This window comes from Eulemur rufifrons, chromosome 24, assembly GCF_041146395.1.
Source record: "Eulemur rufifrons isolate Redbay chromosome 24, OSU_ERuf_1, whole genome shotgun sequence".
NCBI lineage: Eukaryota > Metazoa > Chordata > Mammalia > Primates > Lemuridae > Eulemur > Eulemur rufifrons.
This window is the reverse complement of record NC_091006.1, coordinates 31,275,491-31,302,122: the sequence shown is the minus strand read 5'-3', so window position 1 is coordinate 31,302,122 and position 26,632 is coordinate 31,275,491. Positions and strand designations below refer to the sequence as shown.

Sequence of the window (26,632 nt, the reverse complement as noted above, 5' to 3'; positions counted from 1 at the left end):
CCAGTCTGATTCATCCTTGCCTATTACTCTTTGACTAATACTACTTTCATCATATTTCAGCACTCAAGGACTAGTAACATCTTTCTTCACTCACTACATCAAGCTTATTCTCTTTAGTCATTATCATGATAGATGGTTTTATCACCTAACTCAATAGGTTCAAAATCTATTTGTTTCCCAAACCCTTCCCTACTGATGATCCTTAGCCACTTGAGCCTAACATTAAGTCCTACTGAGTTTCTCTATTTAGCATTCATATACTTTCTTCTCCATCACTACTTCTATTGCTATGAATAGAATTATATAGTTTTTATGTCCCCAGTCTCATAATTTTCAAAATTTTCCACCTGATTTATTTATTTATTTATTTATTTATTTTGTCCTACCACCTCCTGGGCTGTATCTCCCAAACCAGAGGATGAAAGGGGTAGCAACTTTTATAAGCAATGTATGCTAATCTCTCTAGGCCAGAGATGCTGGTGAGAGATGCTTCCATGGGACCTCCATGGAGGTGGGATATGTGTCACTAGAAAAGTAGGCACAGTTATTATAACATGCAGCAGAGCCAGCTTGGTTATCCGAACAGTCTGACCCACAAGAACTTTGTTTGTACTTAACTGATCCCTAGGAACAAAACTGATGAGTAACTACACTAAGGTATCACTTCATCTGTGTAGTAGGAAATTCCAGATCTGGTGAGCAGGGCGTGACTTAAGCCACCATGACAGAGAAATCAAGGGCCCTCGCTCAAGTCTCAGCCTCAGGGCCTCTTGATGAAGCAGAAGCCAGGTAACCCTGGGGTATGTATCTTACTACTGCAAGTCGTCTTCCTAGCCTTCTTCAAAGAAACCCTCCACTATTTACCTGAATGATTTTTTTTAAAGACCACAAAACCACCCAATTCTCCTTCACTGGCTTGCTACAGTGTAAAAAATAAAAATCAAATTCCTGAGGATGACATATGAGGCACTTCACAATTCTGTCCTTACTTCCTTCTCAAGACCACAAATTATACCCACTTGTATCACCTCACTTTCATTATGGCCAAAATGACCTACTGAATTTTCTAAGCAATTTCCCCATATTTTAACTCACATTTATTTCATTAGCATGAAATACCTTTTTTCTGGGAAAAGAACTTTCTTTGTATATCACTTTTTAAGTAGGGGATCAGCAAGCCATTTGATTAAGACTTTTCTCTATCAAAAAGTATTGTTGCCATTCTGACCTCTATCCTTAGAAGCAGGGGCCTAAGGTATTTCTTTGTGCCAAAGGCTTTCATTCAGTTCTCCAGCCAATTCTGCCCTTACTAGGGTCTCTAAAGCAGACTGCTCCTTTGTCTTCCTACTGCTATCTCCCAAGGCTCCACATTTCTAATTCTTCTCTCCTTGTTCTAGATATTTACTTCAAGCAATGTCATTCAATCCATGACTTCAAATACTATTTATAGGCATCTGTTATATTCAGCCCAAATCTTTCTCCTAAGTACCAGGCTAGAGTGGCCTAATGGTCAATGTCATACATACTTGATTTTGTAACAATTATAACAGGCTTCAAATGATCCCCTGGTCTACTAGTTTTTCTCAACTCCCTCTGAAAGGATATCTATTCTTATCAAAGATATATAGACATACAAATTTACATATATAGGTGTGTGTATATGTGAATGTATGCATATATGTGAATCTCAATTCTTAAGACAGTATGCGGCCGGGTGCAGTGACTCACGCCTGTAATCCTAACACTCTGGGAGGCCGAGGCGGGCAGATTGTTTGAGCTCAGGAGTTCGAGACCAGCCTGAGCAAGAGTGAGACCCTGTCTCTACTAAAAATAGAAAGAAATTATATGGACAGCTAAAAATATATATAGAAAAATTAGCCGGGCATGGTGGCATATGCCTGTAGTCCCAGCTACGCAGGAGGCTAAGGCAGGAGGATTGCTTGAGCCCAGGAGTTTCAGGTTGCTCTGAGCTAGGCTGACACCACGGCACTCTAGCCCAGGCAACAAAGTGAGACTCTGTCTCAAAAAAAAAAAAAAAAAAGACAGTATGCTATAGAATTTGATGGCTCAAATACAAAGAACCTTTAAGATGATTAATGTCAGTATTACCAGTTTAAGACAAAATAATGAAAAAAGTGATTAAAGATAGTTAATGGCCAAATACAATTTTGGATTTTAAACAAGGTAACATGGTAAAGAAAATGAGGTGCTCTGGTCAAATTAATTTGTCCAATGAACCTAGTAGTGACCAGGACTGGTGGCTCACACCTGTAATCCCAGCACTTTGGGAGGCTGAGATGTAAGGATCACCTGAGCCCAGGAGTTCGAGGCAGTGGTGAGCTATGATCACACCACCACTGCCCTCCAGCCTGGGCAACAGAGGCAACAGAGCAAGACCCTGCCTCTTAAAAAAAAAAAAAAAAAAAAAAACTAGTAGAAATGACTCATTATGTTTCTTGATGGCAGCGACTATTTTTCTATATTCTTGGCACTTTTAAGACATAGCACATGTGCCTGGCAAAACAGATACACTCAATAAATGATTGTTTAATTCTGTTTAATTAATAAAGTAGATAATTTATCTATATATTTAATAATTTTAAAAGAAACATAAATTTTTTCCCACAGTTTGTGTCCAACTGGTAAACGATGGTAGAAGGTTTAGTTTTCTTTCATTAAATATAATAAGATTTTATTTAAAAATCAGTAAGAGTATATGGGTTCCACTTTCATATAAAATACAGTTTTATGGCCTAACTGTGGTCTAGATTTATTATAACAAACAGATGGGATTTAGATATATTCTGGAATAGATTTCAGACTTTTAATATGGTAACACTTCCATTTTATACATTAATATTTATTTATAAAGGACCTAACAGGGTAAATGGAACAATGCTACATGTTAATTTAGTTAAACATGTCTGTGTTTTTCACAAACTTGCAAAAGTAAATAATGCTGCCAAACATAACATTTGACTTTTCTGCTTAACAGCTATTACTTACATTTTAAATACTCAGGGGTTAATGAATCACTTTCCAGCAGATGAGTAGAGAGTATTTTATAAACCTCTGAATGTTCCCCCTCTGGGATAAAATTAAATATACTTTGATCCACAAGATCAGACTGAAAAAGAAATTTTTAAAAGTAAAATAATTTTAATGATTCAAGAGACAATTATTTTCAAAGTATATAATCACTATTAAACAACAGAAAACCGTATGTTTAACTTTCAATTTTCTATGAAATCCAACAAATGTCAAGTTATAGACCACATCTCAAAACACAAGACTGAGAAGTTGGAAGGTTAACATTACCTTCATGGCTCTGATACTAGTGTCAATACATCCATGATCAGTATGACCTTGAAAGCTTGACAATTATTTGCAAAGCTGTGTTTCACCAAATTTGAACATTTTAAAATACAATGGGACTAGATAGTTAATTAGAAAAATCTTTGGCTACAAGACATAGTCTCACCGCATATTCAAACCTGTGGTAAACGATGGTGGTATACGCTACTACGAAGGACTAGTAACAGGCTACATGAAGAGGAAATTTGACTTTGGTGTCCTTTCAATTGTTCAATGTGTCTCTTTTTTTAAATTTAATTTTTTTGGTACTTTCTTTTTTATTTCATCTTTCCCAGGCATCTGTCTTGTATCCCTTTGTTAAAAAGCCTTGCTTTTGGCAATCCCCCCTCAAAATAGGGCAACTCATATGCTAAGCATTATAATTCTTGCTAATATCTGACTGTAATCATGACTCATTAATCATTCATCAACAGTAATGTGACAAACATCAGGTTGTCTACAATGTGTCAGGGCTGTGGAATTACAGATGAATAAGAGAGCTCCTATTCTTAAGTACCACTGAAAAGAAAACTTCCATGACTTCACATTTGCTACTAAATCCAGTCCATTCTACCTGGTTTCTCTGTATTTTCAAACTGCTTTGTGGAATCCCAGGGATACTGGGGTGGTATTCTCCAGGAACGTGGAGGTAGGAGTGGACGGTAGGGAAGTGGACAGGGGCTGTGAGGCAGGGCTCAGGGTCCTGCTCCTGCGTTCAACCAAAGCAGGTTTTTTCTGTTTATATTTTATATATCAGTGAAGATTTTGTTGGAAGAGCTCCACTGCTTAAAAACAAACAATAGTGACAACAACGACGACAAAGAGAGCCACTAAGGATAGTGGGAGAGGAGAAAAGGGTGTTTTCTACTCTCCCAATGAGCAATACACCCACATCCTTTCTTCTGGCTTCTTTCCCTCTAGCCCTCCAAGCCCACCCTACGAAGGGAGATGGCCTTCCCCCTCTCTCCACATATTTGTATCCTCCACCTTTCAAAGACCACTTCAAATTATTTTCTTCAAAAGAGCATTCCCTTAAGAAAATAAAAAAAGAACAAAAAAGCATTTCCTTAAAACCATACCCACATTAAAAATAATAAAACTCCTTTAGTATTTATTACTCATACCATTCATTTCTGTTAGTTATAAGTCAGCCTTCTGAATCCATGGGTTCTGCCTCCATGTATTCAATGAACCACGGATCAAAAATATTTGGTAAAAAACAGATGATTGTCTGTATTGAACATGTACAGACTTTTTTTTTCTTGTCATTATTCCCTAGACAATAGAGTATTATGACTATTTATGCAGCATTTACATTAAATATTAACATAAGTAATCTAGAGATGATTTAAAGTATATAAAAGGATGTGTGTAGGCTATATGTAAATACTACACCATTTTGTATAGGTGACTTCAACATGCAGGGATTTTGGTATCCACAGGGGTGGGGGACCCTGGAAGCAATCCCCCATGGATACCAAGGGGCGACTCGGTATGTTTTAATGTCTACGACCTGTTGTTCCACAGCTGAATAAAAGGGCCCTATCTCTTACACCTTCAACCTCCTCCCTTCAAATCAAAGCACATTAACACTGTGTTTTGCCTATTACAGTTATTAATACAGTAAATGATTTTGGACTAAGGCGCAATAGGCTGCTGTACCACACAGCTAGGTGTGTAGTAAGCTATACCATCTGGGTTTATGGAAGTACATTCTGTGATATTCGCACAATAACAAAACTGCCTAGGAACACATTTCTCAGAACATCTCTCTGTTGTTAAACAATGCGTGACTACAGCTGAATGTCAAATTATTACAGATTCAAGTCATGACCGACCTGAGAAAACACAGCCATGCTAAAACAAAGACATACTTAAAGCTCTCATCCCCACCCTTTAACCACTGTTCAACATTGTTCTCAAAGTCTACTTCCTAGTGCTTTAGAATATTTAAAATAGGCATTTAACAAGAAAGAGATTATATGATTTTTATACTTACTGGTAAATGTTCAAGTAATGAAGTTACACTCTCAGACACATATATTATGCTTCCATCTGTCATGATTGCTAAAAAAAAACCATCAAGAGCCTGAAATTAAATATAATGGTCAGTTAAATGAAAAGAAAAAAGTATCTCACAGGACAGAAATAAAAATCTAAGATAAACGACAAGGGATTTAATGAGGAAATATCCAGAGTACTGTCAAAACGCTAGCCTTTCCCTTTATAATCCCTTGGTACAGCGGTCCCCACCCTTTATGGTACCAGGGACTGGTTTCATGGAAGACAATTTTTCCATGGACCGGGGGTGGGGTAGGTAGGGGCACACCAACCTCTCTGCTGATGATAATCTGTATTTGCAGCCGCTCCCCAGCACTAGCATCACAGCCTCAGCTCCACCTCAGATCATCAGGCATTAGATTCCCACAAGGAGCCGCAACCCAGATCCCTCACAAGTGCAGCTTCCGGTGGGGTTTGTGATCCTATGAGAACCCATTGCCCCCAGTGACCTGACAGGGGGCAGAGCTCGTGTGGTGATGCAAGTGATGACAAGTGGCTGTAAATACAGACGAAGCTTTGCTTGCTCTGTTTGCCCACCGCTCACCTCCTGCTGTGCGACCTGGTTCCTAACAGGCCACTGACCAGTACTGGTCCTTGGCCCGGAGGTTGGGGACTGCAGCCTCAGTATGTAATGTATGTTTGTCTATTTTTACATGCTTCTGAGGGAAAAATATCACTCTTTGGGTATCTCTTGGACAGATGATTTCTAAAAGACACAGACTTGATGTTCTACCTTCATCACTATGTATATTTTGTGATCCAACCATATATATACAGTATTCATGGCTTACCTGAAGATGATGCTAACATCTCCAAAGCACACATCACCTCAATATGTTTTAGGCACACAAAGAACACACTGTTATTATTTTGGATATGTTAACAGAGAGGTGTAAGATTGAAGTGTAGGTAGATATGTAAGAAATAAAGGAAAGGGAGTGGTAGGAAATTAAGCTAAAAAACTAGGCTGAGGTCAAATCATGAAAGGCCTTGAATGCCAGGTTAAGACACAAGGACTTTCATTCTGTACACAATGGGAAGCCAACGGAAGACTGTAGGGCGGGGGTTCTGCTTCAATGAGAGTAGTATGAAAATAGTGTAGAATTTAGAGGGAAAAGAGAATTGAGTCAGGAAAATCTCAGTGGCTTTTGGAATAATTAGGGAAGTTAATGAGAATCAGAATGAAATCAGGAATAAAGAAGAAAGAATTTGAGCAAGCACTGAGAAATGCGAAGTTAGTGTTCAGGAGAGAAGTCACAGCCAGGGTACAAGACTTAAAATAAAGTAATCTTGTACTTTATACATTACAAAATATTTTCATTTAAGAATCCTAGGTGCAGAACTGATAGCTAAAAAAATGAGATCTACAAAAGAAAAAAGCATGCCAAAGACAAATCACTGGAAGAATTATCTACATAAAGAAATGAAGAGGAGGAAAAAAACCAGAGAAAATGACAGAGAAGATAGAATACGCTGTCATTAAAGAATCAATGGAAGAAAGACAAGGTAAGTAAGTAGTAAGAGGGATGGTTCAGTGTAAAACGAGATCAGAGAATAAGGAATAAGGAATAAGAAAATGAGAATGAATTTTGGTGATTTTCAAAAGAGTTATGTCAACAAGAAGGCAAGTCAGACTATAATAAATTTAGAAATGAGTGGATGATCAGAAGGCTATTTATTAATACAAACCACTCATTCATGAACTTTAGAAGGGAAACAAGGAGAAAGGACAACAGTTTTAAGGGGGCCAAATATCATGGGAAGGCATTAAAATAAAAACAACAACTACTAGTATATTTGCAGGCTAAGGGAAAGGAAGATGCAGTGGAAAAGAAGCTAAAGATATACTGCAGAAAAGATACTATAAAGAGGGATTATTCATCGTCTATTAAAGCAGTTATCACATCAAATTCTAATTTCCTGTTTAATTAAAGAGCTCTCAAAAACATAGCAACCACTGGTAGGAACCCTGTATGTCTTACTCATCTTTGTATGTGCAGCACCTGTAGCATTAGTGTGGCACAAGTAAGAAGAATACTTGTGGTATATTAATATAATTTATGGGCCTCCCTCTAACTCTATGTAATTGTTGAATGTACAGAAAAAGAGACACCAACTCCCATATACCCTTCTATTGGAAAAGAGATCTGTGTATCAGAAAGAACTTATTTTGAGTAGTTGCCTGTCTTCTAGAATGGCTCCGACAAACCCATTCTTGGGTAATGTAGGGGGATGGAAGTGGGAATCTTGTAATTTAAGCAAACTCATGAATTATTTTTTTTAAAAAAACTTTAATACAATAATGCCAGTATTAGTATTATTTCATGAATAATAGGGTCAAAATGATGTTAAGAAGACAACTGCTTTTCTCATGTGAGGCGAGAATGTGTCACCTTTGAAAACAAATTAATATTTACTATGATGATGTGTATTTGCTAGGACTCTTTGGAGCCATTATTAAGTGCAGCTCTCTTCTGTGACAAGAACAGACTGAGCTCAGAACTCTTAAAATGTAATCCCACTCCTAAAACTAAAGCCTGCCCTTTCATCTTCAAAGCAGGCAAAGACTAAGTGGAGAAAAGCCTCCAACAGCATCTTGCCAAAGTCTTCACATAAGAAAGGACTCAGGGCCCAGACTTCTTCTGAGAAGTAGTCTTCTTCACAACTTCACAGGTAGACGATTCATACCTGTGAAGGGATATAATTCCCCAAGAAGGTAGGTGACTATAGGAAAAACTAAAGGGGCCTTGAGGAGGGTCTTGAAGAGGAAGATGAGAGACACACAGAAGAGACAGAAAGAGAACATCCTCATCCCAAGACTGAAGACTGAAGCTTATCTCTTCATCACACTGTATGATAAAAGGGAAAGGATTCATTGGTTAAAACTGCTTGTCTTCTTGTTTGGCACCTACTTGACTCACAATAAAAGGATTATATAGACCTTCATTGTTTGCTTAGTGACTGTGTAGTCTGGGACAGGTCAGAACGGAGGTTCCAGGGAAGCAGACCGTACGTTCTGCAGAGCTGCAGCCAAGGTCGGCTGACGCAGAGCACTAGCCCTTGCAGATTACTGGAGAAAGCTGTCACGGGGAAAGAACTACAGTGGTCCAAGATCTCCAGTGGATGCCTGAAACTGCACGTAATATCAAACCCTGTATTTACTATTCACAAGTTCCTTTTCTTTCTTCACAACTTCACAGGTAGAAGATTCATTCTTATTGTAGATCTTTAGCAAGCTCAGCGTATGATTTTTTCTTTCCTTTTTAAGTCAAGAACTTTCAACTTTCACCTTCTCACTTACAGGAAAGACTCACAGCTTCTCTTTGGCATACGTGAATTGCCAGCAACACTACCCTTGTGATTTGGGGCCATTATTTAAGTAAGAATTGCTTACCGACAAGCACTGAGATAGCAGGACAGTCCATCTGATAACTGAGACAGCTACTAGGTGACTAATGGGTGGGCAGTGTCTACAGCCTGTACATGCTGGACAAAGGGATGATTCACATCCCCAGCAGGATGAAGTGGGGTGGCATGAGATTTCATCACACTATTCAGAATGGTACACAATTTAAAACTTATGAATTGCTTATTCCTGGATTTTTCATTTAATATTTTCAGACCGCTATTGACTGTGGGCAACTGAAACCATGGAAAGGAACGTCATGACTAAGGGGAGATTATTGCACATATTAGGAGATCACTTCACATAGAGATGACTTTGCAGAGATCCGATCAGGCTAAGTTGCCTTGACTGCCTTGCCTACTCTTTATCCCCCAAGGGTAGCAAGAAACATTCTTCATAAAATAGGCACAAGAGGGAGAGGAACAGGTGGTAATGGAGGACTTGAGAGAGACAGCCAACACAAGTGAATTTTAAGATCTTAGTTCCAGTTCTTCTATTAATTAGCCATCTGATCTTGGACAAGCTGTAATGTTTCCATGCCTCATCTCTAAGTGCAGAGGTTGAGCTAAACGATCTGTTCTACTAGTAGCTCTAACATTCCAAGATGTAGCCTACACCAGAAATTCTGTGCTCAAAGTCTTACGTGGACTGTTTATCTGCAATCTGACCAGCATGACTAGTGAAGAGTAATACAACTAGGTTATATTCTAGCCAAACAAACTTCACCCAGACAAAACCTGTTCTATTCAAATCATGAATCAAATTTTTCATATTCAATCAGTAGATTCTGAAAGACTTTAACTGGGCATGTAAAATCAAATTTGAGCTAGCATGTGAAACCAGGTTGCAATATGTACACATACATATACATACCTAAAAATACTAAAAATCAAAAATACTCTTAACATTAACATTAAAAATAAATGTAACATTTTTCAAGAATGTAAACCTAAAATCTATGAAGATAATCATGAGAATTAATATTTTCAAATTTTTAAATAAATTTGTTTTCTCTGTTACATATTATAAATAATGTTATAATCTCTAGAATCTTTAATTCATTTTTTGGATACCTACCTATGTATGTACTACATGTGCCCTGGCAATTAATAACAAAAAAATCTGACCATTGTGAAGAAAAATTTGAAGATAATACTATTCTGTTTAGCTTATTAGTGAACTGGTAATTTACCTACATTAATAAAATTAATAAATGAATAAACATTGTATCAATTTTTTAATTTATAAGAAATTTTTATACCAATAAGGCAGGGTATATAAATAGTTTATGATTAACAAAGACCTTATTAAACAATTGCACTGAAATTATAATCATTAAATAAAAATTAAAGGGTAATTAAATGAGTTATTTCCCTTCTTTGTAATAGATATTAGCTTGTGTGTACCCTTTTGTAACATATTACAATTGATCCTTGAACAATACAAGTTTCAACTCGAGTCAACGTATATGCAGATTTCTTTCAACCAAAGGCAAATGGAAAATACAGTCAGTAGTCACAGGATGCAAAACCCATGTGTGTGGAGGGTTACCCATGTGTATGGGGGGTTGACTTTTCATATATGCAGGTTTCACAGAACTGACTGTGGATCTTGAGTGTGCATGGATTTTGGCATGCACTGGGCAAGGTGGGTGGGGAGAGGAGTCCTGGAACCAATTCCCCTCACATACCAGGGGACAACTATACTTATATCTAAAGTGATAAATTTTGGACAATGTCAATCTACTTTTTAGAAGAAAACAAATTAACAAAATTAGGAATTATGTGGTTTGTAACTTAAGTGTACACTAATTTAAAGAGCTAATTGTTGGTTAATAAGCTAAGAGTTCTGTACCATGACTAGCTTTCACCAAAAAGAAAAGTTTGTTGAGAGCCAGTGTACACAGTGGCTGAGGGAATGGGATCGGAGGCTGGCTGCCTGCACTGAATCCCAGCTGAGCCACTTACTAGCTGTGTTACTCTGGGCAAGTTTCATAATGCCTTTGTTCCTCAATTTCCTCGTATGAAAGCAAGAAAGAGATACTAATGTCTAGTTCATAATACTAAATATTACGGCACATAGAGATACTAGTGCTTACTTCATAAGAGTGTTATGAGGATTCAATGAGTTAACATGTGAAAACTGCTCACTTATTTTTCAAAGTATGGGTTTAGGGTACAAAATAGAGTTAGTAAGATATAATGAACAGTGACTATAGTGAACGGTAAGTTATGGCACACTTTAACATAAATAAAAGAGTGGAACTGGAATATTCCTAACACAAAGAAATAATAAATGCTTGAGGCAATGGATATCCCAATTACCCTGATCTGATTAATGTAAATTGTGTGCCTGTATCAAAACATCACAGGTACCCTATAAATATATATAACTATTATGTACCCATATAATTAAAAATAAGAAATTTTTGAAAATTAAAGTACAGGTTTAAATGTTTACAATATATTTATACTCCAAAAAATTTTCATATGGTAACATTTCTGCTGAATACATAAAGACTTAATCCAATTAAATGTCCCATCTGAAGTGTGAACCGGAAAATTAACTCATTAATTTATAAAATGTCTTGTTTCAGACTTTAAAGTACACAAAGACATTTGAGACAGGCCGTCATATACACACACAGGCATACCTCGTCTGATTGCGCTTTGCTTTACCGTACTTTACAGATATTGTGCTTTCCTCAAAATAAAGGTTTGGGGCAACCCTGCATCAAGCAAGTCTATTGGTGACATTTTTCCAATAGCATGTGCTCACTCTGTGTCACTGTGTTGCATTTTGGTAATTCTTGCAACATTTCAAACTATTTCATTATTATTATATCTCTTATGGTGATCTGTGATCTCTGATGTTACTACTGTAATTGTTTTGGGGGTGCCACAAACCATGCTCATATAAAATGGCAAATTTAATAAATACTGTGTATGTTGCGAATGCTCCACTGACCAGCCATTGTCTCTCTCCTCAGGCCCCCCCATTCCCTGAGACAAAACAATATCAAAATTAGGCCAATTCATTACCCTACAATGGCCTCTAACTGTTCAAGTGAAAAGAAGAGTCACCTCTCACCTTAAATGAAAAGCTAAAAATGAGATCAGTCAAGAAGGCCAGTCAAAAGCTGAGACGGGCCAAAAGTTAGGCCTCTTGTGCCAAACAGAAAGTTGTGAATGAAAAAGAGAAGTACCTGAAGGAAATTAAAAGTGCTACTCCAGTGAAAATACAAGTGATAAGAAAGCCAAACTGCCTTATTGCTGATACGGAAAAAGATCTGGCAGTCTGGATAGAAGATCAAACCAGCCACAGCATTCCCTTACACCAAAGCCTAATCCAGAGGAAGGCCTTAATTCTCTTCAATTCTGTGAAGGCCGAGAGGTGAGGAAGCTGCAGAAGCAATACTGGAAACTAGCAGAGGTTGGTTATTGGGTATAGGAAAGCAGCTGTCTCCATAACATCAAAGTACAAAGTGAAGCAGCGAATGCTGATGCAGAAGCTACAGCAAGTTATACAAGTTATAGCAAGATCTAGTTAAGATAATTTGATGAAGGTAGCTACACTACACAACAGATTTTCAATGCAGACAAAACAGCCTTCTATTAGGAGAAGATGCTGTCTAGGACTTTCATAGCTAGAGAGGAGAAATCAATGCTTGGCTTCAAACCTTCAAAGGACAGGCTGACTCTTTTGTTAGGGCCTAATGAAGCTGGTGACTTTATGTTGAAGCCAATGTTCCTACACCACTCTGAAAATCCCAGGGCCCTTAAGAAGTATGTTAAATCTACTGAGCCTGTGCTCCATAAATGGAACCACCAAGCCTGGATGACAGCACATCAGTTTACAGCACGGTTTACTAAATATTTTAAGCCCACTGTTGAGAACTACTGATCAGAAAAAAAGAAAAAATATTTCAGAAAATCAGAAAAAATATTTCAAAATATTATTGCTCATTGACAATGCACCTGGTCACCCAAGAGCTCTGACGGAGATATACAAGCAGATGAACGTTGTTTTCATGCTTGCTAACACAACATCCATTCTGCAGCCCATGGGTCAAGGAGTAATCTCAACTTTCAAGTCTTATTATTTAAGAAATACATTTCATAAGGCTACAGTTGCCATAGATAGTGGCTCCTCTGACGGATCTGGGCAAAGTCAATTGAAAACCTTTTGGAAAGGATTCACCAGTCCAGATACCATTAAGAACGTGGGAGGAGGTCAAAATATCAACATTAACAGGAGTTTGTAAGAAGTTGATTCCAGCCCTGGAAGACATGGAGAGGTTCAAGATTTCAGTGGAAGTCAATGCAGAGGTGGTGGAAATAGCAAGAGAACTAGAATTAGAAGTACAGCCTGATGATGTGATTGATTGCCATAATCTCATAATAGAATTTAACAGTTGAGGAGTTTCTTCTTATGGATAAGCAAAGAATGTGGTTTCTTCAGACATGGAATCTACTCCTAGTGAAGATGTTGCGAACACTATTGAAATGACAACAAAGGATTTAGAATATTACATAAATTTAGTTGACAAAGCAGGGTTCAAAAGAATTGACTCCAATTTTCAAAGAAGTTCTACTATGGGTAAAATACTATCAAACAACATCACATGCTACAGAAAAATCTTTAGTGAAAAGAAGAGTCAATCATTGTGGCAAATTTCATTGTTGTCGTTTCTTAAGAAATGGGCACAGCCACCCCAACTTTCAGCAACCACCACCCTGATCAGTCAGCAGCCATCAACACTGAGGCAAGACCCTCCACCAGCAAAAACATTGTAACTCACTGAAGGCTCAGATGATCTTCATCATTTTTTAGCAATATTTTTAAATTTAGGTATTTATTTTTTACATAGTGCTATAGCACATGTATGCATATACTATTATACTACAGTATAAACATAAACTTTTATATTCACAGAGAAACCAAAAAAATAGTGTGACATTTTATTGCAATATTTGCTTTACTGCAGTGGTTTGGAACTAAACCCACAATATCTCCAAGGTATGCTTGTATACTAAAATTAGTCACTCTGTGATTTCTTTTTTGAGGAAAATAAAACTTTCAAAATTAAATCTTGACATACCTCTAACATTAATTGTGTAAACTCTTCATTACTAAGGAATGTAGGTTTCCAGTCCTGTCGAATTTCACTAGCATCTGACTGTGCAGTGATTTCTGTAAACAGATGGACACATTAGTGGCATACTCCAACTACCAGTGGAGTACACAAGTCCTACAAGTTGCCTTTTCTCTTCCCACTCTAATTAAAGATGAGAACCACAGGCAGTAACATTTATTGGTCTGGATATCAAGAGGTCCAGGTTTTGCTATGATAAAATACTCGAGTTACTGTGGCAGATCTTAGGTTTGGTCTCTTGGTAATACCAGTCTCTTGGGTTTTTCTCTGGGGGGCTGGGATAGCCTGTGTTGCTGACGGGCCTAAGATTGCTTCCTATCTGACACAACGAACAACAATCAGAAAAAGCAGATTAGTTCAAGTTTGTGGCCAAGGATTTTGAAGAAAGTCTTTTTTCCTCTTCCTTTCCTTGCTATTCAAATGGTAATATCTAGAGAAGAGATAAGGAAATGAGCCTGGTGGAAAGGGGCCAAAGAGGTCAGTCAGTCTGCTTTCAGCAAGACCTTAGGCCTGCCTAATGCTGGGCAAAAAGATCTCTCCCAATTCTGGGTGCTCTGTCTTAACTAAATTAAGGAGACTCAGTATTTTGAGTAAAAACTTTATAGTAATACTCCCAGAGTGATTTTGCTTAGTGTTCCCTTTGTATGTTCTTAGCTGGTCAAAAATTTGGAGATCCCTGGCTTGGGACACTTTGTCACTCTTATTACTATTTATTTTGCTACACACTTCTAATAGATTTACTTATGAGAAAGCTATTCATAAATGATGAAATCTGAACTGTTTAGGTAATGTTTTTAAATGCAGACATATTAAAACAACCAGGCAGAATAAAAATCTATGTCACAGAATATATTCTACAAAATATACTCTACTTTGTAGTAAGAAGTATGGACTAAGTTGCTTTGATTTGATTGTCAGGTATATAAATACACTGTATTAAACTGTCACTCAAAATTTAGCATATAAGAAATGCTTGTGCTGGAATATGAAGAGTAACTAAGAAGAGTTACCAAATCTGGGGAATACAGTCATGCCTTTCAAATTCACATCAATTATATACATTAGGGAAATGGATTTAAATCCATAAGCAACTCCAGTCAAGTTTAATTAAACACAGGCCTATTTTAGAGTAAGTATACAAGAATTCCCTTCTACCTTAACACAAATATTATTTTTGTGAGAATTATATATTTAATTTTGGGAAAAAATCCACTTGCTGCAAAAATTCATCCTCTATTTTTGGGGGAAATGCATACATTTTGTTTCATTTCATTCAACAATCATTTATTGAACTCCTAGTGTCTTAGGGACTGATTTCAACGAGTATACCATCTAACATGGGGCACTGAGGTTAGTGAAAAGACTATCTGTAGAGGTAAAATGTAATAATATTGCTGGCAATAAATATTAAGATAAGCAATTTTGACGCATTTACAAAAGAATCAACAGAATTTGGCAACTACGATATGGTACTAAGGAAGATGAAAACCATTCTCAAGTTTTTTCATGTTTGAGTCCTGGGAGACTAAAAGGATGGTGATACAAAAATGGGGAAAAAAAAAAAAGGCAAGTTAAGAGAAAGTAGTGACGTGACAAAATGAAAATGAATTCAGTTTTAGATGCATTGAGTTTGAGAACATGCAAAAGAAAGATCTAGAAGTTATCTGGAAATACAAGGCTAAAAAGTTTGCATCTAAAAATAGAGATCTGGTAGTTTAATAGAGACACAATAGCTGAAGCTATGGAATGAGATAACCAAGAAAAAGCAAGTAGAGAAAGTGAGAGAACAAGGATAAGACTGAGAAATGTCACATTTAGAAGACAGAAAGAGAGGAAACAAGTTAGTTTCAGACAGAAAAGGGGAAGTGAAAGTGCAATACAATGGAATCCAAGGGGAATAGAAATCAAGGGAGGATAGATCAGAATTTCCAGTGCTAGAGAGATGCAGAAAAGGATGAGGTATAAGAAAAAGCTATTGCTCTACTGGGGGTGAGGGAAGTTACTATCATTAGTGAAATTAACAAAAATAATTCCAATGAGTGGTGAAGCATAAACAGTCTGGTAAGGCATTACAAAATGAGCCAGGGAGAAGAAGAGAACCTAGTTACTAAGTGTCCTTCTGAGGTCTGCATTTTCATTTGCATCTGAAAAAGTAAATGTCCTTTTATAGGTTTTTTAATCTATATCTCTATTAACCAAAATATTTAATATTCTTTACATTTTCTTTTCATGGCTCATTTAGTCAAGGCGATTTTGTTTAACAAATACTTCATTTAAAACATAGTATTGCCTAGATACACACTGAAACAGTATTTTAAAATGACATTAAGACCCTTGTATGATCTAGTTCTATCCTTTCTTTCAAATACACCCATAACTTTCCAACACAAACATGCTCCAGTTTACAATGAAGTCTCCCTGCTTCTATGATTTTGCACATATATCCCCTGTATGAAATGTCTTCCTTACTTAATCTAAAAGACTCAGCTGAATGATTCAATTATTTTAAAGCTTCTCTGACACGTTTTTCCTCTGTGTTCTCTGTTATAAGTTCATGGCTGACAAGCACTACTCACATTATATTTATCTGTTTTACAACTATGTGCGTACATATTTGTCTCCCCTGGCTTGACTTACTTCAGAGCCAGGATTGCTACCCTTGCGTCATGAGAATTTAGGATACAGTAGGAACTAAATAAATGTTTGTTGAATGAAAGGAAGAACATACTTAGGAAATCTTTTAAAAGGCAGTTATAAAAGGTGAAGGAGCATCCAATCTTAAGCATCTCTGTCAAGATTCTTTGAGAGTCTGTTATTAATAAACACCAACCATTTTACAAAGTTAAAAATTTACCTTTATGCTTTCGTAAAAAATCAATGCTTTTCTGCAGAACAGTGGATTTGTCCATCTTTCTAGCATTACCAGGAAGCATGGATCCCAACTCTTTAATGAGAACATTAAACTGATCTCTACGTTTCTTTTCAGATTTGTTTCTAGATACTCTGATGAAATAAGAAATAATCAGTTTTTAAACAATCCATTTAATTACACAAATAATTTAATACAATGCTAATTTGGATATGACACAGCATGTACTTCTGTCTATACAGATGATAACAAATACTCCTAGGTTACAAATATTTCCTAGGTTATCAACAATATACAGTTAATTTGGGCAATAATTTTTGATCTCAGTTTAACATCACAAAAGTTTAACATCACTAAAGAAACTTTTACATACCAAGTATTTGACATACATGTTTTTGACATACATGCCAATAAGACAAACTGCATTTAAATCATAGGTTTTATTTAATCTAATATTTACCAATGATTATAAACTTGTAAGATTATAAATATTAATCAGATACATTTTGTGAAAGAACATATGATGTATATATACAAATTATTAAAAATTGTTTAACAGAAGAAAGTTATCCATCTAATGTAAGTTTTAAACCAACAGAAATCTAAAAATGAAACTCTACTCCCAAGATTACTCATTCATTCTTCCTCTATACTCCTACATCCTAGCCTCCAACATAGAGTTGTAACCATTTGTTTGCATATCTGGCTCTCCATTAGGATGTAGGCCCCTTGACAATAGAGCCCAAATTTTTTCACCTAAGCACTTAACCATAACATCTAACTAACAGCAGGCATTCCAAATATATGTACCAAATGAATAATTACTGCTATTCTACGTGAAGCAGTAGCCTGTAAACAAAGAGCTCCTGAGACAAACTCAACTGTTTGTAAAGCACTTAATCATTTTATAATACCATTAATTATCCGCTTCAAAACAAAGCAGAATAAGGTCAGGGGATAATTTTATTTAATTTATAAACTGTATACCAATATTCTTATCTCTCCCACTTTTCTAATATATCTAAATTCTTAAAGCAGATAGTTTTTGGAAATCATTAATTTACTATTTATTTACTATTACATTTATTTACTATTTTACATCTCTAAGCAAACTACCTTTTTGCTTTGTCCTTGTCATCTTCTTCAACCAACCCATCAAAAATACTACTGTCATCTCTAAAAGAAAAAAGAAAGTTGGTAGAAAAAATAAGAGCAGACTCAGTAGGCAAGAGCAATATTAAAATGACATGTAAATCAACTCAGTCATATCTTAGGATTTTTATAAAGTCAATAGATTACATAAATTCAAACTACTAACCTGTTTTCTAGTATTAGAAAATCAAAGTTTAGCTGTATTTATATTTTTAAAAGTTTATTACATATGTAAATTTTAAAAGTACACTTAACTATACTATGTATAGAACATGTTAAACAATTTAATCAGTTTAAATACCTTGTTTCAAATTTTTAGTAATCAGTGAAAATCTACAGAAATTTAGTGTATTTGTCATTATATAAAATGATTCACTTGAAATTACTTTTATTAACTATAACAGCATAATTGAAATTTTTTCTGAGACATTCACTTTATAAAACCACAAATTACTCATAAATAATACCTGGCACATTATCTTATATTAATACATCTCATTCATTTACTAATTCATTTGATAAATATTATCAGCACTCATGTGCCAGGCTCTGTACTGGATGTGGTGACAGAGCAGTGAACAAGACAGTTAGCTGCTCTCGTATAGCTTATTTTCTAGTATAAGAAACTAAACATGAAAATGTGTGACAAGTTCTAATTTATTAAAAGGGGTGATTTTTAGTTACTAGGTAGTTACTTCAGTCTGAGTGGTTAGGGGAAAACTTGTTGAGGTGGGAACATTTGAGCTGAGATCTAAGTGACAACAGTGGCTGGCTACAGGAAGATGTAAGGAAAGAATATTATACCAAAAGAAATCAAGAGCACTGGTGCCTAATTCCTTAAACTAAGAAGCAATATTAAATGGTTTCCAGTGATTTATGAGCTTTTACATGAATTCACTATTAACTCCTTTAGCCACAACTTTTTGTGACTTATAAAGGCCTATAACCTATAAAATGGAACTCATTATTGAGATCATCTGCATGACTTTCATCATACAGGTCCATGTATAGACTTTTGGGATTCTACATGCCCTGAAATTTATGAAAAATTTTGTGTGTATATGCATTTTTTTGAGGAGAGAGTTGGTAACTTTATGACATTCATAGAGTTAAGGAACCCACATTAATAATCACTGCTTTATGTCTGAACACACAGATATCCTTAGATGTCATATTGTCTAGAATCGGAACTGGTAATCATTCAGAAGTCCAATGCCAATATCATATTTTATCCCTGGAGGGCAGTGAAAATGTATTCTTTCTGAGGGGAAGACTAGTAGAGATCCCACCTGCAACTATGGCATAGTCCATGGTACAGGCAGGCCTTTCTAAGGAAATTTCTTGCCCCTCAGGTCTTAAGTTCTGGTGGGGTGTATATCTTTACTGTTTAGCTCACAGAAAAGGAGGAGAGCTGCCCCCAGATGTCAAAAGTCATTTCTGTGTACAAATCTAGCAGCAAAACTCTTAAAGAATCTCCAATGGATGAATCACACAGTACAGTATAATAAAAGCACAGTAACTTTAATGTCAGACAGACCAACATAGGTCTCATCTCTTACTAATTATGTGACTTTAAACAAGTTATTTAACCTGACCCACAATTTCCTCATCTGTAAACATCTTATGGAATCACTATTAGGTTACATGAAATAACATAAAAGTATTCTGTACATTCACTGTCAAAAAGTAGGTCTTTAAAAAATGTTACTGTATTACATCAAATTTAAGATGCCATTAACTATTAAGACTCACCACTATTTTATGTGCCCCTAGAAAGAAAGAAAAAGTGCTACCAATTAAATTATGACAAGCCAATTGAAAGACCCAGCTAATGTCAGAGATGTTAAAATGTAAAAAACACAGAAAACTTAGAGTCTTAAAATCAAAGAAATAAGGAGATTCATCCTTTTCCCAAGAGTAAGATTTAAAGATTACAATTTTAACTAATGAAATTCTAATTATAGTTACTTCTTTCTCAGTCACAAATGCTAAAATGCTTGAAAGGATGAAGTTAGCACCAAGAGATAAGGAGAAAAAGGACTCTAGAAGGTGCCAAGAAAACATTTGCAACTGTTACAATTTCTTTCAGTGAAGCAATGGCCAAATCATTCAAAATTACAGCTCAAGACCCATTTAAAACACAAGCCTTAGTCTGTTACTCTGCCTGGAGAAAACACTGAAGTGCCTGACTTTACACCGTGTTTGTTCAATATAGAAACTGAATTTAATAGTAATCATGTTCTATCTATTTGATATAGACCATTATTCTAGTGGTGAATTTTTAAACAGCTTTATATAATTCAAAATAAGAGTCTCTAAAAACATACCTGTCAACAATCGAGCTCATTTTACTACAGCTTACGGTAAACAACATAACATATTACGTTTTCGTCTTGTGGTAGACATTTGTACTTCTCCTTAAGTGAAAAGAAAAATAAATGGTCATTAGTTTTCTAAAAAGCTTACTTTCACAAAGTTTTCTTGAGGAATACTATATGTTATCATAGAGACTTCAAAATGTTTTGTTTGTACCAAAGGCTAGAACATTATTTTCAAGCATGTATCTTTGGCTGAGGTACATTTAGGGGCTTTTTCCCTCCTTCTAAAAGAGGACTACAGAAAAAAAAAATAAGTTTCTTAATTCACTTTCTTTCTACTATAAAATAATCAAAAGGCACTTTCTTAATAGTCAATAAATAAATTTGACTACATAACTGTAGTAATACTGTCTATTCAGCAATAAATACATGTTGAAAGCCTATTTTCTGTTAAATAGTATGGCAGGCTTTGGGAATGTAAGAATGAAAGACAATCCCTGTAGGCACAAATTTGCAAATAAGCAGGGAGACAGATAGCTAAATAATTCTAGGAGGTATAATGAAGATACATACTACGTAATGGCATCACTGGGGAAAAGAACAATTAAGTATACTATGGGAATTGGAGAGGAGAGTTAAAGGAAACGTCCTTGATGACAATGAGTTTGTTGAGTCAAGATTCTTGTCACTGCAAATATGGTCCAAAGACCAGCAACATCAGCATCCTCTGACAGCTTGTTAAAAGGTGAAATCTTGGGCCCTGTCCTACTCCTACTGAATCAGAATCTACATTTTCACCAGGTTCCTATGTGATAATAATGTATAACATTTGAGAAGCATAGACTAGAGGACAAAAAGAGGTGAATAACTGAAAAGATTCTAAGCTACAGCAGTGGCAATTTGCAAAGGTACAAAATGAGATAAGAGAACACCATATTTGAGAAACTAAGAGGTCTAGCATTTTCCTTATGGAAAATCTAGGAATGTTACGATTTAAGTTTTAATTACGAGGGCATAAAATGAGAACAAAAATAGTAGAGGGGCAAAGGCAAGTCAAGTAGACAAGAGCCTTCTTATTAATACCAAGGGTCACATACCTACATTGAAGGAATTAAAAATTACTGCTTTAAAATTGATTGCAAGCCTAAGATTTGTCTTTCTATATTCTACAGACTGAGTATCCCTAATCCAAAAATCCAAAATTCAAAATGCTCCAAAATCTGAAACTTTTTGAGCACCAGTATGACTTTCGAAGGAAAATGCTCACTGGAGCATTTTGGATTTCAGATTTTTGGATTAGGGATGCTCAGTTGGTAAGTATGCTGCAAATATTCCAAAATCCAAAATACTTCTGGTCCCAAGGGTTTCAGATGAAGAGATAATCACCCTGTATATAGTCTTTCTAAAAGTAAAAGTTTTATCTACACAAGATGCTATACCCCACAGTTATAAGTATAGAATAACGACCTTAATTCTAATAAATAACCCAGTAAACAGTTCTGAGGCATAAGAAATTCTATTCTATTATCTTTTTTATTTAAAATTTAGCAAATAACATAATGTATGACTCTAACCAAACCACAGAAGATTGAAGGTATTATAAGAACATGAGATTCTAAAAAAACCCTATCACTGTTTTCAAATCTGCCTTCAAGAGAGGAAGAGAGAGTAACCCTGGACATGATGCTGCGCTGCCTCTGTGGTTACGGCCGCGGAAGTCGGGCAGTGAAGGGCCAAAACTTCTTAAAAGAAAATGAGTGAGGAGTCAAAGGTAAAAACAAAAAAGACTAACAGGATAAAACACTGTGATTTTAAGTGTCGGGGTAATATCAGCAGACGGAACACAGAATTAGAGAAATTTAGGGTTAGAAGAAAATTTAAAGATCACCCAAATACACTCCTCTGGTCCAAAAGACATACTTACCATAATGGTAATAACAGAGGTTGGTTCTATCACTAGAACAAAAAGAACAGTACAAAAGTGACAGAGCAAATATGGGTGAATTCAAAAAGAAAAGTTTCATTTGAAGTTAACAGGCCAGATGTGAGCCCCCTTATAAGGAGGCACCCAGTGAGCCATCAGTATGTTTGCTTAGTTACCAAAGGTAGAAAACAAGACACACTACAAAAACAAAAAACAAAAAAAAACACAAAGAACTCCAAGAATTAGAGGTCATACTACAGGAAGGGCCTTGCTGACTGTAAGAATGAATCCAAAATAGTATAGAAGATACAGACTGATGCTTTATTAGGCTGTTTTACTATTGTTGTTAACAATATTCATCCAAAAAATAATTGTCCAGCTAACAGAACAGCACAAGTCTGCATCTCTAACTCAAGATCTTTTCTTTACTTTTCCAGCCAATTGATAGACATGTTTCATTCAAGAGAAAGATAGAGGAGTAAAATAGGCCCAACTGAGTACCCTAGAGCAAATGCTGGAAGATTTCCCTGAACTTCTTTACATGGTGTCAAATTAACTTTAACAAAACAAAATGGTAATGGTGGAACGGCCAAAACATTTTCTTTGGGGACAACCCTAGGTCCCATGCTTTCAATCCAAAAACAGTAGCTGGAGTCACACTTGCCCATGTTATGGATTCTAAGGAGGACACAAATGCCACTCCATGTCCCTACATAAGCTGAAGAGGAATTTCAAGTATATAATCTAATACAGAATAAATGTTATTATTAAAAGTTTTTTTTGTAAGTTTGACATTTTGAGCCAGAACGACATACAATAGTATGTCTTTGAAAGGATCAGGGGCAGTTATTGTAATCCAAAGTTCACCAATTATAAAAGATCAAGTTACAACTAGGAATCAAATGCTCCTATACGTAAGCAACTTGAGCTCAAAGTCATTCAGTGATACGACTTCCCATGAGCACACATCACATTACTATTTTATGACAACAGGGGGCAATGATGGCATGAGTCTTTTACAACCATCATTTCAAAAACTAGCTTTAAAAAATATTCATCATTCATGGCAACGTGGATGAGCTGGAGGACATGATGCGTGAAATAAGTCAGGCACGGAAAGATAAATACCACACTTATATCTGGAAGCTCATAGAACAGAGAGTAGAATTTTGGTTACTAGAGGCTGGAAACTGCAGGAAGGAGGGGAGACTAGGCAGAGGTTGGTTAATGGATACAAAATTACAGCTTTATAGGAAGAATAAATTCTAGTGTTCTATATAACTGTAGCATGAACATAGTTAACAATAATTTATTGTATATTTTCAAAAAGCTAGAAGAGTAGATTTTGAATGTTCCCAATACAAAGAAATGATAAATGTTTGAGGTGATGGATATACTAATTACCCTGATTTGATCATTATACATTGTATGTATGTATGTGTTGGGATACATCATTCTGTATCCTATAAATATGTACAATTATTGTTTTTTAACTAAAAATAAAAGGGAAAATACTCATCAGATGGAGAGATTAGTAGCTAAGAGACTTTATAAACAATTCAAATTTCATCAAACAGAAACAGATATGTTTTCAATTCAGCATGCAACATTATATATAATTACGGAAAATCTCAGTATCTGACAGTGCATCTTTGGAAAATAACGCTTACAAATAAAAAACATATTCTGTACTAAAAATAAATGACATGATATTACTTGTCTTCTGAATTCCATCCACTGCCACCTCAGAAGGCTTTCCACTCCTACATCACTAATTCTTTCCTCTATAACTGGATTATTTCGGACCAATATATTAATACATCTTAGTGTCTCTTATCTAAAAAGCAAACCAATCAAAAAAAAAAAAAAAAAAAAACTCCTGACCTGCCAACCCTTCAGCTACTGCCCTACTTTCCTGCTCCCTTTCCCAGGAAAGCTGCTTGCCTGAGTTATGTACAGTTGGTAGAGTTGCTGTTTCAACATCCTTACGTCCATTCTCCTTATTTTAAAATTCAGTGTTTATTTTCACCAAGGTATATATGTATGAACTTTAAAGAATCCAAACAGTTTTATAAGACTTATTATAAAATCAGAAGTTCTCTGTCCTCTGATCCCCATTTCCCACTTTCAACCACTTTTACTTTTTTTTTTTTTTTTTTGAGACAGAGTCTCACTTTGTTGCCCAGGCTAGAGTGAGTGCCGTGGCGTTAGCCTAGCTCACAGCAACCTCAAACTCCTGAGCTCAAGCAATCCTACTGTCTCAGCCTCCCGAGTAGCTGGGACTACAGGCATGCACCACCATGCCCGGCTAATTTTTTTTACATATATTTTTAGCTGTCCATATAATTTCTTTCTATTTTTAGTAAAGATGGGGTCTTGCTCTTGCTCAGGCTGGTCTCGAACTCCTGAGCTCAAACGATCCGCCCACCTCGGCCTCCCAGAGTGCTAGGATTACAGGCGTGAGCCACCGCACCCGGCCTTATTTTCTTAACAGTTTCTTTTAGTATTCAACTCCCGATCTCTAATATCCTTTATGTTGTCACTTCTTGATTCTTTTAGTTTTAGGTAGGGTGCCTAGACAGTCCCAATTTATTCAAGTTATCCCAATATTAAAAGTTTCCCCTTTTGCTCTCAGAAATATCTTGTTTTTTATCTATGGAATTCCATTAATAAAAATAAGAATTTTGCTATCTTTAACTGTCTAACCCTCACCTCACATGCATGCACACTTCTACAATTTCCCAATATCATAATTTTGCATAGGGGGCTCTATTTGGACTTAACATTGTTATGACTCTGTAAATGCAATCCACAGCTGAGCCACACAGTACACTACAATTATGTTCTCTTTCTGAGCAGTTTTCCCTAGAATTACTATTTTATTTGTTTACCTAGTTCTGTGTATACTTACTACCAGTTCAGCTACAAACTCTTCCCTGTCTAAATCTACTCTCTATAACTTGAAATACATAACACATTCTACCAATTGCACCTTTTCACAGCTACTTCTCTTGAAATCTTCTAACCTGTTTCCACTGGGACTGGATGCTACCTACTACACCTGGTGACCAGCTGTCATCTTGTGACCACCATTCACCATCATCCTGGTATTAATAAGTCCCTGGATGACGGTGAATGGTGGTGAATTCCCTTTAATTAAGTTGCATTCCCTGTCACTTGTATCCTATGTCTTCATCTTTTTTAGTTTACTTCTTTATTTTTGTTAAGTTCTTCCTCTAATAACTGCCTAAGAAAGAGGACAGGGTAGGTAAATCCTTTAAGATCTCACAAGTCTGAAACTGTCATTAGGCTATCCTTAATCAAGTTTAGTTGGGTACTCAAAACTGGGTTGGAAATTATTTTCCCCTCAGAATTTTGAAGACTCCATTGTCTTCTAGTTTCCAGTGTGGTGTCAAGAAGTCCAATGCCATTCTGATTACTGATCCTTTATATGTGACCTATTATTTCTGTTACTCTGAAAACTCTCCCGTGTTCTAAAATTTAACAGTAATGTGTCCCATTTTGGATTTATTTTTATACCTGTATTGGTCACTCAACAGGCTCTTTCTACTAACTGGAAACTCACATCCCCTAATTCTGGAGAATTTTCTTGAATTCTCTCTTCTTTGTTTTTCCCCTCTATTTCCTCTATCCTTTCTTTCTGGAACTCCTATTATGTGAACATTAGAGATCCTGGACTGTTGCTCTAATTTTTTTTTTTTTTCTCTCCCATTTCCATCTCTTGTTTCTTTTTCAATATATCAATTTTATTTTTCAATCCTTTCATTGAGTTTTTCATGTCCAATTTCATTTCTTATTGTTTCTGTTTCATGGATATAACATCTGCTCTTACCTTTCTGAAAGGTCTGTGTTTGTTTTAGTTTTTACCTGCCTATCTGGTCTCCATTTCCCCCAACTTAGTATTTTCTCTTTTGGTTTGGTTTTGGTCTCTTACATAAGAGGTTTTCGACAGATGTCTAGTGATCCCTGATCACAAGCTCATTTTTAAGGGCGGGGCACTAAAAAGATCACTGAGGCTCTGAGTGATAGGGCTTGTTGACTTCACTTTATTGCAGGAATATCAGGTTGAAATATTTCCTTGGGGAATTCTCAATGTCAGTTATCTTCAGATCTTCTCTCTTAGGCTGGCTATAATTCACAGAAAAAAAATCTCAACTCTTGCCTGAACAGCATAAAAACCTGGGTTGTTAATTCCCCTCAATGTTACCTCCATTCCCAGCTACGCTTGTTGCTTTATTTTGTCCTTGCTAGAGAATAAATCTCAGACTTCTGCTAAGATAGGGAAGGAGCCGTTGCCTTGGTTCCAAAGTTAGGAAAATGATCTATGGAATATAATCACCTCTTAAATGGATTTGCCATGAATCATGCAGCC

The 26,632-nt window shown here is 36.0% G+C and overlaps 1 protein-coding gene across 3 annotated transcripts in view; it reads right to left on the bottom strand.

The window, feature by feature from the left end:
- The window catches only part of CLOCK (clock circadian regulator), a 91,180-nt gene that overhangs the window by 27,854 nt on the left and 36,694 nt on the right, over positions 1–26,632 (bottom strand). For 2 of the 3 annotated variants that reach the window (XM_069458564.1, XM_069458566.1), the window contains exons 1-6: positions 20,325–20,372; positions 17,962–18,021; positions 16,831–16,979; positions 13,923–14,014; positions 5,354–5,443; positions 3,007–3,127 (exon numbers count right to left, since the gene is read on the bottom strand). In XM_069458564.1, coding sequence (XP_069314665.1) covers positions 3,007–3,127; positions 5,354–5,443; positions 13,923–14,014; positions 16,831–16,979; positions 17,962–18,021; positions 20,325–20,371 — 559 coding nt within the window. In that variant the 5' untranslated portion in view covers position 20,372. Of the gene's footprint in view, positions 1–3,006; positions 3,128–5,353; positions 5,444–13,922; positions 14,015–16,830; positions 16,980–17,961; positions 18,022–20,324; positions 20,415–26,632 lie in introns of those variants that run through there. The other variant, XM_069458565.1, reaches the window with a different exon arrangement.